The following is a 17,680-nucleotide window of genomic DNA, read 5'->3' as shown; positions in this document are numbered from 1 at the left end:
GATTACAGTTTTATTCAGATTACAGTATTAACCTTAGGGGTAGGCTTAGATTCTAAGCTCAAATCACTTGAAATTATATTTTCTTAAATTAATGTTAAATTTTAAAGTACCTCCTAAAATATAGATAACAGAGAATGGGGACATTGGAAATTAACAGGTTATAAGCAAATAATTTTCTCTGAGAGAAATTCATAAAAGAGTCATTTGATATGTGATTTATCTGACCTGACATTTTTAGACAATGATGATAAGGTTCTTGATCTAAAAACCAATCTTCATGATTCAATAAATGTAATCTTAGGGAAAAATTAACAAAAATAACTAGGTAAGTGTACAAAGGTATATAAGAGAACATTCAGCAGATTTACCTAAAGTAGCAAAACTATTAGAAATATTTAAATGTCCAGCAAGAGGAAAATGGTTTTTGTTAAAGTAGAATACTATGTACCCATGAAAATATTTATAAAACAATAAAATACAGAATAGCATGAGCACAACCATTTGCTTCTCCCACCTAATAAAATAGCAATGAATACAGTAACAAAAAAGATTAAGGAAACAAATCTAAACTGTGGGTCATTCCATAAGTGACCTGAGTTTTTGAAATGTTATAAAATAAGGGGGGGGTGGGGCAGGTAAACATTTTTACATTAAAGGGAAACATAGGATATCCTATGGGCAATCAATCACTAATTAAATCCTAGATGGAGGGAAAAGGTTACACAAGGAATTTTGCAGAGTACTGAGGGGATCCAAATATGCAACATATACTAGATAATATTATTGTTCTGATGTTAAATTTCTTAGGGGTGATATGGTACAGAGGTTATGTAGGAGAATCTTCTTGGGAAATACACGCTGAAGTACCTAGGAATTAAATGTCATGATGTCTTTAACTTTTTTTTAAGATTGATTTTTAATCATTTATGCATATAAGAGCTGGGGTATAGGCCAACGGTACTGGAGCAGGGGCTCGGGGGAGCAAATTCACCAGAGACAAAGTGGGAAGCAGAACAGGCGGATCAACTGAAATACACTGCTGAGGGGAGGGGAGCAGCAGGCAAAATAGGAGAGGTCTGCTGTGCCATGTGGGTTAGCTCCCTAGCTGGGGACTAAACTTGTGCCACAACAGTTGTCTGATAGCTTGATAGCACTGAGACTTTAGCCCCTGCACAACCACAGAGGCCCTCTTTAACTTATTTTAATCAAGAATTAAAAGTAGAATATGCAGGCAGATGGCAAGATGGTGCTGGTGGAAGTGGAGAAGCTGCTATTGCTGGGTTCCAATGGGCTACAGGGGCAGCCACCAAGGAGGAGGGCCAGAGCCGCAGGTGTCCACCTGCTCTAAGCTGCCATCCAGCAAAAACATCCAGGTTTTCAGCAAAAACAGTTCTGGTAAAACAACCCTCATGGTTAAGCTACACAGAGCTGAGGATGGCAAAAAAGGAACAGGCCTACAGTATCTCTAGCTCCCATGATAAGGACCAAGATGATCAAACAAGTTACAGGGTTCTAGATGGAGACCTAAACTACAGAGGCATATTTTGCTTAATCCTTGCCAGAGACCCTGGTCATTTGTGTTGGAGATGTGTCTAGGCCTCGGACAGAGATGGAATCTCTACAGAAATGGGCTACTGTTTTATGTGAGCACACTGATAAAATGAAAATTCTTCTAGAGATGAGGAAGCTGAAAAAAAGAAGTTTATAATAGATTTTCAAGATTATATCAAATCTGAAGAAAGTTGTCAAGGTCCCCACAAAGAAAAGAACTTCTGATTTTAGGGCCTGATGAAGAAATGTTGCCCTGCCTTTCAGCAACATGCGACACATAACCTGAGGATCCCAGTGCTGGTGGTACGTAAACAGTGGATGTGAGGGTCCTGGAGAAGGAGCACAACTATAGGAAGGGGCACTTTTGCTGTATCCAGTCACATCTTTGGAGATTCTGCCTCCAAAGAAGCAGAACATGAAGCTGCATTATTTTACACATCCGCGAAGGAAGAGAAAGAGAAAAATCGCAATTTGTTGTGTAAGTACAGTTTATAATATGTAGTTTCCCCATAAAATATACAGAATAAGACTAGGAAAAACACTCCATCATATAAACTGCAGAAACATCTTTGAGGATGAACTTCGAGAAGCAATAAAAGCAAAGGAGAACATAAACAGCTGGGACAACATCAAACTAAAAATCTGCTGTACAACAAAAGAGACAGCAACCAAAATGAAGAGAAACCCTACTGAATGGGAGAAAATATTTGTACACCATACAAATATGGGACTGATATAAAAGATCCACAAAGCAAACAAAACAAAAGCAAACAACCCAATCAAAAAATGGGCAGATGAGCTAAAAAGACACTTCTCCAAAGAAGTGCAAACTGCCAACAGGCATATGAAAACATGTTCAACAACACTTATTATCAGTGAAATGCAAATCAAAACAATGAGACAGCACCAGTGCAGCAGACTTCTCCTGTCTCGCCCACTGCTCCCCTCAGCAGAGTATTTCAGTCAGTCTGCCTGTTCCCCACTCTGTCTCTGGTGAATCTTCTCACCGCCCCCCCCACACACCTCTGCTTTTTCCCTAGCTCATGTATGCATAAATAAATAAATCGTAAAAAAAAAAATCAGAAACAACAAATGCTGGCAAAGATGCGGTGAAAAACGAACATTCTTACACTGATGGCGGGAATGTAAACTGGTCCAGCCATTATGGAAAGCTGTTTGGAGGTTCCTCAGAACACTAAGAATGGAGTTACTATATGATCCAGTGATTCCTCTCCTAGGAATCTACCCAAACACTACACAAAAACACTAATTTAAAAGGAAATCCGCGCTCCTATGTTTATTGCAGCACTATTTACAATAGCTAAGATATGGAAAAAACCTAAATGCCTCAATACAGATGAATGGACCAAGAAGATGTGATATATATACACAGTGGAATACTACTCAGCTATCAAAAAAGATACAATCATGTCATTGATGGCAACATGAATAGAGCTGGAAGGGATTATTCTAAGCAAAATGAGTCCGAAGAAAGAGAAATACAGGAGAGCTTCACTTACATGTGGAATCTAGAGAAACTAAACAAACAAAGGGTCAGGAAAAAACACAAATTTTGCAACATGACCATAGATCTGAGGCATACAACAGGGGAGGGGGAGCAAGACAGGTTAAAATGAGAGAGAAGAGCACAAGAGACTATGGTGATGGATCATGAGTGGAAGAATCATAGGAACTACATATGTGGAGAGAAATCAAATACTACACAAAAATGAACAAAGATGTAAGAAAAATAAATAAAATGTATGGTTTTCACTTTACCACACCTGCCATTGTTGTGGAAAAGGTTGTAGTTTTTAATACCTACAAGCTGGGAAAATAAAAATGAAATTGCTATTTTACATGTAAATTTCACAACTGGGTAGCCACAAGATAGATATGAAGACTATTGCAAAATCTTACGTGAAAAAGTTGATCTATGACAAAGAGTTGACAGCAGAGGATGAGCAGCAATTACGCCTTGCCAAGCTGCCAGTCTCACCCACAAAAGCCTCTGAGTCCCCTATGAAATGACCAATCCTCTGGCTCCCCAAGAACCCAGGGCTAGGGCGGGCCAGCCCATGTTCCTAGATGGGATATAAAGCAGCACAGCCCAAATGTTAAAAACAATGTAGAAGTGAAGGAGTGTTGACTAGCTTTTTTAACAGTCCATTTTTAAAAACAGGGTCTCCTGGAAGTCCTGATGCTGGTGAGGTGCTGAACACAGCCAAAAAATCAGGTACTGAAGGACCTTCATTTATCTATGATCCTTGTGGTTAAGCAGTGATGGCTGGTGGGACAACAGAAAGGAGTGCCTGCCTTCACCTGATCTGCAGACCATTTTCATTCTGAATAGTCAAATAAGAAAGCAGATCTCCGCAGGATACCAAGAAGTACACTTTGCATAGGTTTACCTTATTACCATGCAGGTTTCCTAGGCACATGTAAAGTGGGTTTAGGTACTTCCCAATTCTCAAGAACTGACTGCTGCATGAGCTGAGGTATAGCCTCAATCATTCACATTGTCCACTGTAGAAGCTCTATCCATTGGAGGTCATGGTCTAGGTATACCACTGGCATTTCATTTATTCTATTTAATTTTCTGTGTTTTAAAAGCGTTTTTGTTCACTCCAAACACCCCTAGACTTATCATGAATTGGAGTCTGTGAACCTTCACTATCTCACAGGAGAGTCATTTCTTCCTCCATGAAATCCACCCCTCCTTATCATACACATACAAGTCTCTGTGGCAGCCCCCCTCCATGTCCTTCCAATAGGGAAACCTATGTTTGAAAGAAAAGAATCAAGTTATTTGGGAATTACTCATTTTCCCAGGAAGTTTGAGGCCATTTTAAGGGCATCTTTGCATTGAATTTTCCATTGGCTAAAGTATGTTAATTCACTGTTTTTCTTAACTGGTGTTTTCAGGTCACAATTGGCACTTAGGAGACCATTCCATCTGCAGGCCCACATGGGCTCTGAGGCGCTCCTGAGTTCCTAAGGTTCAAAAGTCCGGTCTGGTGGCCTAGGCTACAGGCTGGTATTCTCCGGCAAGAAACGGGGATTATCTCTAAACCCTAAGGCAATGTTTGACAATAAAAAATAAATATGGGGCCTCCCCAGTGGCACAGTGGTTGAGCGCTGGGTTGTGAAGCTGCCCGCAGCCTCTGCAGCGCCAGTTCGATCCCCGGCCACCAGGTGAGGATCCCACATGACGCACAGACCTCTCCTGCCGCCCACTGCGCCCCTCAGCAGTGTACTTCGTCAGTCTGCCTGCTCTGCTCTCCCCTTTGGCTCTGGTGAATTCTCTCTCCCTCCCGCACTTCTGACTGTACCCAGTGCTTGTATAAATAAATCAATCTTTACTAAATAAATATGAGCCCCAACTTTGTGAAGGAGTGAAACATGTTGCCTTAGTCTTATGTTCTACTGAAAATCATGCTTCAGGCTATCTGTATGAGTCAGTCTACAGTGTTTAATTAGAAGCTAAACCTAAACAATGTCTGTTCTGAGACAGAATGTAGTTTGCTGCATGCCCAAAATTCAAATGCAGACCCAACCTCCCCCAAGAATACCCGCCCCATGTAATCTGAAAGTAGAATGTTCCTATTTGGTATAATTTGGTAATTTATTTTTAGAGTCTGGGAGTGCTCAAAATTTTTTCCTTGTAAATTAATGATAATATCACTCCCAGACCCAAAAACTAATCTACCAAATTACATCAAATAGGAACATACTACTGCTAGTGGTGGAAACCTGTACATCTAGGATGATGGTGATGAGAATTGGGTTTTCAGAAAGACCGTGTGTGTGTTTGACAACTTCAGGCAGGGGGCAGTCATGCAGTTGTGGAAAAAGAGAACTGTCATGCTTGAAATTAAAAAGGACTCAATTAGGGCCTGTCTCCTCATAATCATTGCAATGAATAAAGGTTTTCCTTAATTTTTTTAAAGATTTATTTATTTATGCATACAAGAACTAGGGTGTAGGCCAGAGGTGCGGGGGTGGGAGTCAAGGGGGAGCAGATTCACCACAGAGAGCTGGGAACAGAACACGCAGATCTACTGAAATACACTAATGAGGGGAGTAGGGGGGCAAGGCAGGAGTGGTCTGCTGCGCCATGTGGGTTGCTCCCTGGACAGCTGGGGATTGAACTTGTGCTGCAGTGGCTGGAGATCACTTGATAGAGCTGTCTTTAACCCCCGCGCCAGCAGGGAGCGCCAGGTTTTCCTTAATTTTATTGAGATTAGTATCACCACAAATAATTATTTTTATTTTATTTATTTTTTTTCTAAGATTTATTTATTTATTTATTTATTTATTTATTTATTTATTTATTTATTTATTTATGCAAGCACTGGGCACAGTCAGAAGCGCGGGAGGGTGAGAGAATTCACCAGAGCCAGAGCGGGGAGCAGAACACGCAGAAGGACCGAGGTACACTGCTGAGGGGAGCAGCGGGCGGCAGGAGAGGTCCGCGCGCCATGTGGGACCCTCCTCCGGTGGCCGGGAGCAGCCGGGGATCAAACCGGCACTGCAAAGGCTGCAGGCAGCTTCGCAACCCAGCGCTCAACCGCTGCGCCACTGGGGAGGCCCCAAATAATTATTTTTAAATGCTTTCTTCTAAAAAATTCTTTTGTGCTTTCCCATCACTGCTGTAGTCTTTTCTCTTTTTTTAGGACAAAAGACTATTGACAAATGTTCAGGAAGAACTAGATAGAATGACTCAAAACTTAGACTCCATGGTAACGGGTCTTCATCAGAAAATGAAGCTGGATACTCCTTAAAAGTACGTAATTAGGGCCTCCCCTGGTGGTGCAGGCGGTTGAGCACCGCACTATGAAACTGTCCCCAGCCTCTGTAGCGCCGGTTAGATCCCGGCTGGCCGGCGAGAGTCCCACATGGCGCGACAGACCTCTCCTGTCTTGCCCACTGCTCCCCTCAGCAGTGTATTTTGTCAGTCTGCCTGTTCTGTTCCCTGCTCTGTCTCTGGTGAATCCTCTCACCCTCCCACTCATCTGGCCTGTACCCCAGTTCTTATATAAAATAAATAGTCTTTTTTTTTTTTAAAAAAAGTTCATATGTAAAATGACTGAATAACTATGTATATACTGATCTGCTAAAACGAGGATTTTTCTGATATGGCACATGCACATGCTATCAGTTTTTTGAAGGGCAGAGGATATGAAATTTAAAAAATGACTTCATACAATAGCTAAGCTTTGGAAACAACCCAAATGCCCAAAAATAGATGACTGGATCAAGAAGATGTGGTACATATATACCATGGAATATTACTCAGCATTCAAAAAAGATAAACACATGCAATTTGCAGCAACATGGATGGCGCTGGAAGGGATCATGCTCAGCGAAATAAGCCAAAAAGAAAAAGAAAAATACCGGATGGTCTCACTCATAGCAGGAATCTAGAAAACTTAAATAAGGGACCAGGAAAATGAATAACTATAAGAAAGTGAAAATCAAAATCAACAAAAAACTATGAACCAGAGACACTTTTAGGGGGGCGGGGGTGGGAGGGGAGGGATTGGGGTCAGAATGGGGGGGCTGCAATTGTATGGGGAATATAACAATAAAATTTATTAAAAAAAAAAAATGCTGATGTCAAAAAAAAAAATAAATAAATAAAAAATAAAAAATGACTTCAGTGGCTTGTCTGAGAGTGAAATGCACATGAAGGAAGGTTATGTGTCAGACCCCTTTGTTAACAATCACCCTTGGCTTCTCAGGCATGTGGCTTTCTCCTGGGAAGCAAGTTCTGCTGGGCTTTCTGTGGAAGGTAAGGTAGGTGGAGTGAAAAGGGCTCATTTTTCTTCAGGATGGAGCACATGAAACAGGGAAATCTTTGATAAAATAGTGGTTAGCCTGATCAGTTACTAATTAGCAAATCCACTTATTCTTGAGACTCAGATTAAGTAGCACAAAATCCAGAAAAGAGAATACTGAAGGGAGGAAAGAGAGAATGGTAAGGAAGCTGAACACTAAAGGAGGTGAAGGAAAGAGGAGGTGAGTAGTGATGCTAAATCCTGTGTGTCAGTATAATTACATGATCATTTCTAAGACTTAAAAATTAGATGCATTTTAAACTAAACACTAAGCAAAATTGGAATAAGACTTTTTGTGAATGCATCTTTAACTTATGAAACATCTATATATTAATTGTGACAGTGCCTGAGTCTAGTCGGAGATGACACAGGTGCAGAAGATGGCAGCCACCTGGAGCTCAAGTACATGGCCCTGGCCATGGCTTCCTGGGAGGTGCTGGGCTCTAGGTATGTATACTGTCAGGCAGACAGTCACTGTGGATATGTTTAAAGTCAGCAGTTACAAAATCGTTTTACTATGAATTTTATTTTCTAAATAGCTCCTGCTTTGTTTTTAAATTAAAAAAAAATTATACTAAAAACAATTAATAGTATGTGTTACATATTCTAGTTGATTATAACATTTAACAAATATTTATTATATGCCTACTACATGACAGGCACTGATTTTTATATCATACATAAACTATTTAGGAAGCCCTGACAGCATCTGACATTAACATATAAACCACTGGTTCTCAAACTTCTTTTTAAATAGAATCCTTTCTAGGTGAAGTCTGAGCACTATGAAGCTATCAGCAGCCACTGCTGCACAAGTTTGATCCCCAGTCCAGGAGCTAACCCACATGGCGCAACAGATCTCTCCTGTCTCACCTGCTGCTCCCCTCAGCAGTGTATTTCAGTCAGTCTGCCTGTTCTGTTCCCCACTCTGTTTCTGGTGAATCCTCTCACCCCTGCACCTCTGGCCTGTACCCCAGTTCTTGTATGCATAAATAAATAAATCTTTAAAAAAAATTAAGAACCCATAACTCTTCTCCCTGTTTTCTATCTTTGCCTCCCACCCCCACCCCAGAAACTACCCTCAACATTGCAATTATTTAAAACTAGTATGAGCTCACACATCACTTCCCTAGTGAAACTTTTCTCTAACAGGTTCCTATCTCATCAAGAGTAAAAACTGAAGAGTTTTATAATTTCCTTATGACTAAATTAGCTACCTCTCTAATGTCATCTCCAAACCATACTCCCATTCTCATCCACTTCAGCTACACTGCCACTATTTCTTGAGTATGTCTGCCTCCCTCACTCTCCTTCACATGCCATCCCCCCGCACCTCTGGCCTACATCCCAGTTCTTGTATGCATAAATAAATCTTTAAAAAAGAAAAAGAAAGAAAAGGAAAATACCCAAAGACTTAGGGAGGGGAAGTATACATAGAACAATGGCACTTTACTTACATTAAAACAAACAAAGCTCACCCAAGCTATCTTTTTGTGTTTATGCATAGAAATACATAGTAATAACATAGGAAAGCTTCACACAAAATTTGGTCAGGGCAAAAGGGACTACTGAAGACAGACAGCACTTTTACGCTACATATTTGGATTGTCTGTCTCTTAACAAGAGTATATTCGTGTTTTACCTAGGCAATATAAAAATGAACAAAATAAAGTTCTTCAACCTACTTTCTCTGTGATAATCACTGATTAAGTTTGTTGTATATCAGATTTTCTTTCTGCATAATCAGAAGATATATAGATTTAACATTTAAAAAATAAGTTAAATGACAGGAATTCTTTTTCCAGGAAGATGGAAAAGATGTATTTTATTCTATTCCTACCACTAAATACAACTAAAAACACTGATGTTACATATAAAATATACATAAGAAGACCCCATAAAGTGGAGAAAATCAAATAGCTAGGGACCTCAGGTCCCCAGGAATAATGTGGCTATGAGCAACTCTGTTTTCTTTGTTTCATATAACCTATACTTGAAAATGAAGAAGTGAGTAAACAAGAAACACCAATAGGTGCGGACTATAAAATCTCCAACAGACACAAGGGACTGTGGTGATGGTTCACAGATGATGTGGTGGTGGGATATTTATGAGGACTACACCTAAGGAGAAAAATTAAATATTGTACAAAAATGAAATACCATGTAAAAATATTAAAAATTAATAAAAAAAATAGAAAAGCTCCAATAGAAGCCTACTCTTTCTAGCACCAATCCCTCCAGTTAGTATTAGGGAAAGTCAGGTAGAAAGACAGGTAGTAACAGACCACCACCAATAATCCACCCCATCTCTGCAGTATCAGTGGAGACCATGTATATAGTAGTAACATGGCACTCCAATTAAGGAGGCAACAGTGGAAGACTAGTAAGAAATCAGAACTCCTATCCCCCACTCACCAATTACAAGGAGTACCCCCTCCCTTGGTGTCAAGGAGATCAAATGGAGAACCTAAGCTTCTGTGCCCAAACGGCTGTAAGGAGGTGGCACACACTGCCTTTCATGTGCCAGTTGAAGTAGGAAGTTTAAAGAAGAGCCACGTCTCATAACATAATACTTAAAACTTTCAGGTTTCAATCAAAACTCCTTCACCATATCAAGAAACATAGAGATCTCAAACTAAATAAAAAAGACAATCAGGGCCTCCCTGGTGGCATAGGCAGTTGAGCACAGCACTGTGAAGCTGTCTGCAGCCTCTGCAATACCTGTTCGATCCCCACTGGCCGTGGAGATACCCATATGGAGTGGCAGACCTCTCTAGTCTCGCTGCTGCTCCCCTCAGCAGTGTATTTCCGTCAGTCTGCCTGTTCTGTTCCCTGCTCTGTCACTGGTGGATCCGCTTACCCTCCCGCACATCTGGCCTGTACCCTGGTTCTTGTATAAATAAATATATCTTAAAAAAATAAAATTGGGCCTCCCCGCTGGCACAGCAGTTGAGTGCTGGGTTGCGAAGCTGCCTGTCAGCGCCGGTTCGTTCCCCAGTCGCCGGGTGAGGGTCCCACATGGCGCGCAGACCTCTCCTGCCGCCCGTGCTTCCCTCAGCAGTGTGTTTTGTCAGTCGGCCTGCTCTGCTCTCCGCTCTGACTCTGGTGAATTCTCTCACCCTCCCATGCTTCTGACTGTACCCAGTGCTTGTATAAATAAATAAACCTTTTAAAAAAAAAAAAGTACACATAAAAAATAAAATTGAATTTAAAAAATTTTAAAAAGACAATCAACAGATACCAACACCAAGACGAAAGAGTTATTATCATTAACAAAGATTTGAAAGCAATCATCATAAAAAAACTTTGAAAAAACAATTATGAGTACAACTAAAACAAATGAGGGGAAAAAAGAAAAAAACCCTCTCAGCAAAGAAAAAGAAGATAAAAAGAGACAAATGGAGAGTCTCTCCGGTGGTGCAGTGGCTGAGTGCTGGGTTGCAAAACTGCCCGCAGCCTCTGCGCCAGTTCAATCCCCGGCCGCCAGGTGAGGGTCCCACATGGCGTGCAGACCTCTCCTGCCGCCCGCTGCTCCCCTCAGCAGTGTACTTCGGTCCTTCTGCCTGCTCTGCTCCCCGCTCTGGCTCTGGTGAATTCTCTCACCCTCCTGCGCTTCTGACTGTACCCAGTGCTTGTATAAATAAATAAATAAATATTTAAAAAAAAAAAAAAGAGAGAGAGAGACAAATGGAAATTTTAGAATTGAGAATCAGAACACTTAATAATATAAATGAGGTTGGTCATACTATACACAGCAGTATGATCACTTAATAACAAACAAAAACCTAAGTCTCTGTATACACAGTGTTTCTAGAAGCTCTAGTATTCCATTATATAAATTAAATCATTTAGATTACTGATCCTTAATTAATGATATTTATATTGCTTATAGCATTTCACTGTTACAAACAATGCATATTTGGGGAGCCTCTCTGGTGGTGCAAGGGGTTAAGCATCAGTACTATGAAGCAATCCACAGCTACTGCAGCATGAATTCAATGCCCAGCCAGAGAGCTGACCCACATGGCACAACAGACCTCTCCTGACTTACCCACTGTTCCCCTCAGCAATGTATTTCAGCCATTCTGCTTGTTCTGTTCCCCACTCTGTCTCAGTTCTGTCCCACACTGCTGGCCTGTACCCGAGCTCTTGAATGCATAAATAAATCTTTTTAAAAAATGCATATTTGCAATTATGTCATTTTTACATAATATAATCATAATTCTGTCATTTTCAGTAAAAAACAACATTAAAAATGTCAATGCTTTGTTAAAGGGTATGTGCAGTTTTAAATTTTCACACACAGGGCCTCCCTGGTGGCACATGGGGTTAAAACGCAACCTATGAAGCAATCTGTAGCCACTGCAGCACAAGTTTGATCCTCGGCCAGGAAGCTAACCCACATGGCACAGCAGCCCTCTCCTGTCTCACCTGCTGCTCCCCCCAGCAGTGTACTTCAGTCAGTCTGCCTGTTCTGTTCCCCACTCAGTCTCTGGTGAATCTTCTCACCCCCCACACCTCTGGCCTGTGCCCCAGTTTGGGTATGCATAAATAAATCTTTTTTAAAAATAAATTTTCACACACACTGCTGCCAAGTTATCCCCCAGAAAAGTACTACCAATTACATTCCACCAATGCTGTATCCAGGGTACCTACTTTCTCAGGCCCTCAATGTTTTTGTTTTCATATTTGATAGGTGAAAATACAACTCACTGAAGCCTTTACATACATTTCCTTATTACTAATAACGTAAATATATTTTCGTATGTTTAAGAGCTAAAAAGTTTTTCTTTTGAAAATTATCAATGCAGGTTTTTTTGTGAATTCTTAATATTCATCTTGCAACTAAAGAGTCCCTTTTCTTTCTGCTGGAACTACCAACTCCCAGTAATTCACCAAAATGACCAACAAAAAGGGTAAGAAGGTGTACCCAATATATGCTCTTTAGACCTTTTAGAAAATATGAAGTTGTTCATTGGCCCCATACATGTGAGACAAGATATTGTAGACATCAAGGTAATGGGTATTTAAAAAAAAAAACAAAACAGAGTGGAGACCTCCCTGGCAGCACAGGAGTTAAAGACACACCCCCCATCAAGATATCGGAAGCCACCATGGCATGAGTTCCATTCCCAGCCTGCCAAGGAGCTGATCCACGTGGCACGCAGACCTCTCCTTTCTCGCCCAGTGTATTTTCAGTCAGCCTGTTCTGCTCCCCACTTTGTTTCTGGTGAACACTCTCGCCCCCTCCCTCACCTCTGGCCTACACCCCAGCTCTTGTATGTATAAATAAATAAATCTTTAAAAAAAAAACCAAAACCTAGAGTGCCCAACAATGTTACCATGGCAAAACCAGAAGAACTAACAGTACCCAGCATGCAGTTAGCATTGTTGTGAACAAATATATAAAGGGCAATATTCTTGCCAAGAGAATTAATGCTCATACTAAACACTTTAGGTGGGGGGGGGGGAGGGAGAGAGAGAGAGAATGATCAGAAAGAGAAGGAAACCAGCGAGAAAGGTACTTGAAGGGCCAACAAGCTCTACACAGAAAAACAACATACTTCATTAGAAAGAGTAGAAAAAAGCCTAAGTTGCTGGTAACCATTCCCTACAAAGTCAGGGCATTATAGGTGTACCCAAAAGAACTCTAGATAATTACAAAGGAAAAAAATTAACCCTCATATTTCACAAATATAAGTTGATTGACATACACGATGCAAATATATTTGCAGCCATTTTGCTATTTATTAACTGTTGATTTTTTTTTTTTTGCAGAAGTTTTAAACTAGTTTAAATTTCATTTTAGCAAATCAAATTTAAGGAAATCTTAGTACCATTCAGTTGAAATACAAAGACACCAAGCTAAAGGCTCAGTCCCAACTAGTTTCAGAGCAAAACAATCATAAACTCACTGCTTTCATTTACTGATGAGTCTAGAAATAGTCCTTCTGTTCTAATGCGGGGAAACAAGAAAATTCTAATTACCTATGCATTCAATTAACAACAGTCTCTCCAAAATACATACACAGACTCACCAGGTGATATAATGGACTTTTAAACTTTTTTTAAAAAATAATATTGCATTTCCACATTGGGATCCCACTGCTATTCTAAACCCTAGCCTATTTGGCCGATGACTTGACAACCTACCTCCAGGCTGGACCTCTCCTCAGGGCTTTCACTATTATCAAGAAACCTACCTCAAAATAACAAAAACTCTGAAAACTACCACACTGTCAATGATGGTTCATTATTATCACTATCTAGAGATTTCTGCTGCCATGCTCTACCTCTCTTTTGGATACTGATTTAAATTTGCTAAGCCATGCTCTACGTCTCTTTTGGATAGGGATCTAAATTTACTAAGCTGCTTTCATATTTGGACTACCAGTTAACTCACTGGATTTACTGCTCTATAGGATAAAAATAAAACCAATGTGATGCATTATTCTTTTTCTTTTTTTCCTGGGCACCTGTTCTCACTATTTCTTTGCCTTCTACCCCCCACCCCACAGCCTGCTAGTCAAAGGTTCTGGCATATTTTATCATATCAGGTTGCCTGGTTTACTACAAGTTGCACTAGCAATGTCATAAAAAATAAGCACAATCCTGGAATTATAATGTCTGTGAATACTCAGTATATAAAATCATAATAAAAAAAATCTAAAATGATACCTTTAATATGGTGAAGGGGAAAAAAAATCCAAAACACATACTTAATACATATATACTCTAACATTATCCCAGTATTTCATAGAATAAAGAATTTGTCTACCATTTTTTTAACCAGCCCAAAAAATGTTTACTACATTTTTCCTGTACTACCAATGTATTATATACACACATACCTGACATCAATAACTACTGAAATAGCTTAGGGCTAGATAACGTTACTTAAATTTTTCATTTTCTTCAGTCTAACATTTTCAAGTCATAACTAATTTTTTAACTAATTTTATTCCTATTCCAGGATACCTCCACACCATAAAAGAATTTTTTAATTAAAAATGTCAGATGGATAGCAGAAAAATATCTATATATTCACCATAGCATATACTTAGAAACCAAAGACCATACCCTTAGCTAAAGAACTACAGCACAAATTCACCTTCAGTTCCTTGTAATCTACAAACTATACTCTACTGGAGTCAATTTTTCAAAGTATCAAAATAATACTATCTTTAATCAGGAAAAACAGCTACAAAGGACATTATTAGCTTAACTCAAGGCTACAAGAAGAATTTTGCCCACCCCAGGAAAATGTGGCAGTGCCTGGAGACATTTTTGATTAACATGCTGAGGAAAGGAGCTATCATAACCTGCTGGTTCCTAGTGAGTATACGATAGGGATGCTACACAGGATAGCCTCCCACATTAAAGAATTACTTGCCCATCATGTCTATAATGATGAGGTTGAGGAATCTAGAAAAGCTGATGAACTTTAAATATGGACTGTACTTCATGTCAAATTTCCTGAATTCCTGCACTTCATGTCAAATTTTCATGTGGGTTGGTAAAAGAATTCTGTTGCTAGGAAATACTAAAATGTATTTAGCAGTAAAGAAGTGGCTCAACTTATCAACAAATTTTTGGGTTTTTTTATCAACAATTTTTGGTTCAGAAAAAAGGTATGTGTATATGTACAGATAAAGAATGATAAATCAGTGAGCCAAAATGCCAACAACTGGTGAATCTGAGTACAGCGTATTAAGAAAAATTTGGGATATTCTTGCAATTCAATAAGTATTACCATACCTGTAAATTTCTTTTATCTGAGAAACTGGACACCAGCTTAATGACACTACTTTAACGCCCAGTGTCATTAAGCTAACTGACATAGTTTTCTTTCATAGTTAGATATCACTAACAGCAACTAACCTATACAAATTACCTAGTAGAGGCAATTCGCAAAATAGGGTTAAATAGTAAATCAGTTTTCTTTTACTTCTTTTTCAAAGTATACTATATTGAAAAAACACTCACAAATTTGATCTAAATAACTCAGGTGAGCATAACCTGAAAACTACAATTTCTAAAATTTGAATTGCACAGAAAAGCTAGAAACATTTAGATGTCCACCAAGTGTACAACATTCTTTACTGTGTAAAGAAATTCAAAGTGCACTGTGTATGTCAGATTTTCAGCACACACTGAAAACTGAAATCATTTAAATCACATATGACCTAAATGTAATCAGTGAGAAAACATGTAAAAGAAATAAGAAAACCATTTCTAAAACTCAGATTTTTCAATTAAAAAGGTGGAGTTTTAAAAGGGAAAAAACACTCATATTTTCATAAGTTTAACATTAGTTCTGAGTTCTTGAACCTTACCTTTTCTCTTTCTAAGCACTTGCTACTTAAATAGAATTCAACAAGTATACAATAACAGCTTTGTAAATATTAGCAATTTTTTTCTGGAAAGCAATAATTAAAATTTCTTAATCCATGAAAAAAATTAGGGCACTTACAGATGTCTGGGACATACTTGACTGTTGTGTGACACTTCCTGTGGGGGATGTAGATGGCCTTCCACTGGACAAACTTGCCTAAAATAATAAGATCTTTATAATATGTCTATAAAAACTTTCTGGTAGCAGGATACCACAAAAGCATAATAAAAGTCAAAATATCTGTGTACGAACACACATTTTTACAGTCAACATGGATTAAGCTTTGGCCAAACAGATTAAGACAAAAAAGAAAAGGCTGAATGATGAAATCAGAGGGACCCAAAAGCTAATCTTATTTTTATAGCTGCACTCATTGTCAGTTTTATTCTACAGGTCTCTGTCTTCTTTGATATGGAATCACTACTCCACATTCTGAAAGGAAACTGGAGCTACATTAAGTGCCAGTAGGCTTTAGCTTCCTAAGTCATATCATGAATATGATGTTACCTAAAATTGTACTGCAGAAATAACAGATAAAAGATTTTTTCACTTTCAGGTTCAGTCAGCTGAGTGCCTTCTCTGGTACAGAGATTTAAGATTAAATATCACATAGAGTTTTATAGAAACAAACAATATAGTAGTAATGAAAATTTTTTAAATATAAATTCAGTCATAAAATCCTGTTAAGAACAATATGGTTGGATTTTAGAACGATGCATATACATCTTTTTACATGGAAAATGTATGGAGGAATATATATTAAGCTGTTCCAGTGGCCACCTCTGAAGAATGGAAAACAGTAGTAGGTGTGGAAAAGAACACCTCTACTCTACCTCTTATAAACAATTTATACTTTTGCTTTTTTTAATGAGTATAAATTGCTTACAAAAAAAAATCACTTATTAAAATGTAAATACAATTCATGTAACCCTAAGTATTCACTATTGTACCTAGGATTTTACACACAAGATTAAGACCACACTGCATCTTAATGTTGCATATTTCTGCAATATAGATATAAATCACTGGAATGAAAAATAGCAACAGTGCTCAAATAAAAAACAAAGCCATTTTTTTCAGTTAATTTCTATTGGCAGCCTATTACATATCTTTAACAAAAAATAATCACAGCACACTTGACAACTCTGAAATAATACCCAGCATATTTATTTTCAATAGTTATCTGCAGATAACGTCATCTTTGGTCTCATAAATTCATCATAATTTATCTCAGTCTCACCTGAACAGCAGCAAGGCTCTGAAGCTGGGAGCTGCTTAAATGCTGCTGCTGAAGTGCTGCAGTGTGCAGCATTAAATGCTGCTGTTGAGCTGCATACATTTGCTGAAGGTACTGAGCAGCTGAGCTGGAAGGACGATGCAATGCCTGTTGAATTACCTGTGATAAGTCAATTGAACCAATGTCAAACACAATCTTAACCATAAAATAAATTATTAAAATGTGCCAATCTAAAATTTCACTACTTTAATGCCCAGTGTCATTAAGCTAATGGACATAATTTTCTTTCATAGTTAGGTATCACTAAAAGCAACTAACCTGTACAAATTGCCTAGTAGAGGCAATTCACAAAATAGGGTTAAATAAACATTCAAAAACACCCTCAATCTCACTAGTATTGAAACTTCACTGCCACTAACTCACCCATATTCCACCGCCATTGACTACTGTGATTCCTTCCCTCTGTTCTTAGCCCTTCCCCAACCCCTTCCCACATGGGTACTTCGGTTCTATAATCAGCTATAAAGGGTTAGTTTTTAAGCTTGTCTTTAACTGACTCTTAGTTTAGTTACTTTATATTCCACATATTAGTGACACCATCTGGTATTTATCTTTCTCCTTCTGATTTACTTCACTTAGCATTATCCCTTCAAGTTT

At 38.8% G+C, this 17,680-nt stretch overlaps 1 protein-coding gene across 6 annotated transcripts in view; it reads right to left on the bottom strand.

The window, feature by feature from the left end:
• The window catches only part of PHC3 (polyhomeotic homolog 3), a 72,600-nt gene that overhangs the window by 48,197 nt on the left and 6,723 nt on the right, over positions 1-17,680 (bottom strand). For 4 of the 6 annotated variants that reach the window (XM_037525716.2, XM_037525718.1, XM_054700711.1 and 1 more), the window contains exons 3-4: positions 17,027-17,182; positions 15,865-15,942 (exon numbers count right to left, since the gene is read on the bottom strand). In XM_037525716.2, coding sequence (XP_037381613.1) covers positions 15,865-15,942; positions 17,027-17,182 — 234 coding nt within the window. The remainder of the gene's footprint in view (positions 1-15,864; positions 15,943-17,026; positions 17,183-17,680) is intronic. The other 2 variants (XM_037525717.2, XM_037525719.2) reach the window with 2 other exon arrangements.

This window comes from Talpa occidentalis, unplaced genomic scaffold (genome assembly GCF_014898055.3).
Source record: "Talpa occidentalis isolate TD23 unplaced genomic scaffold, MPIMG_talOcc4v2.1 talOcc4.4, whole genome shotgun sequence".
Lineage (NCBI taxonomy): Eukaryota > Metazoa > Chordata > Mammalia > Eulipotyphla > Talpidae > Talpa > Talpa occidentalis.
The sequence above is the reverse complement of the archived record's forward strand: the minus strand, read 5'-3'. Positions and strand labels throughout refer to the sequence as shown.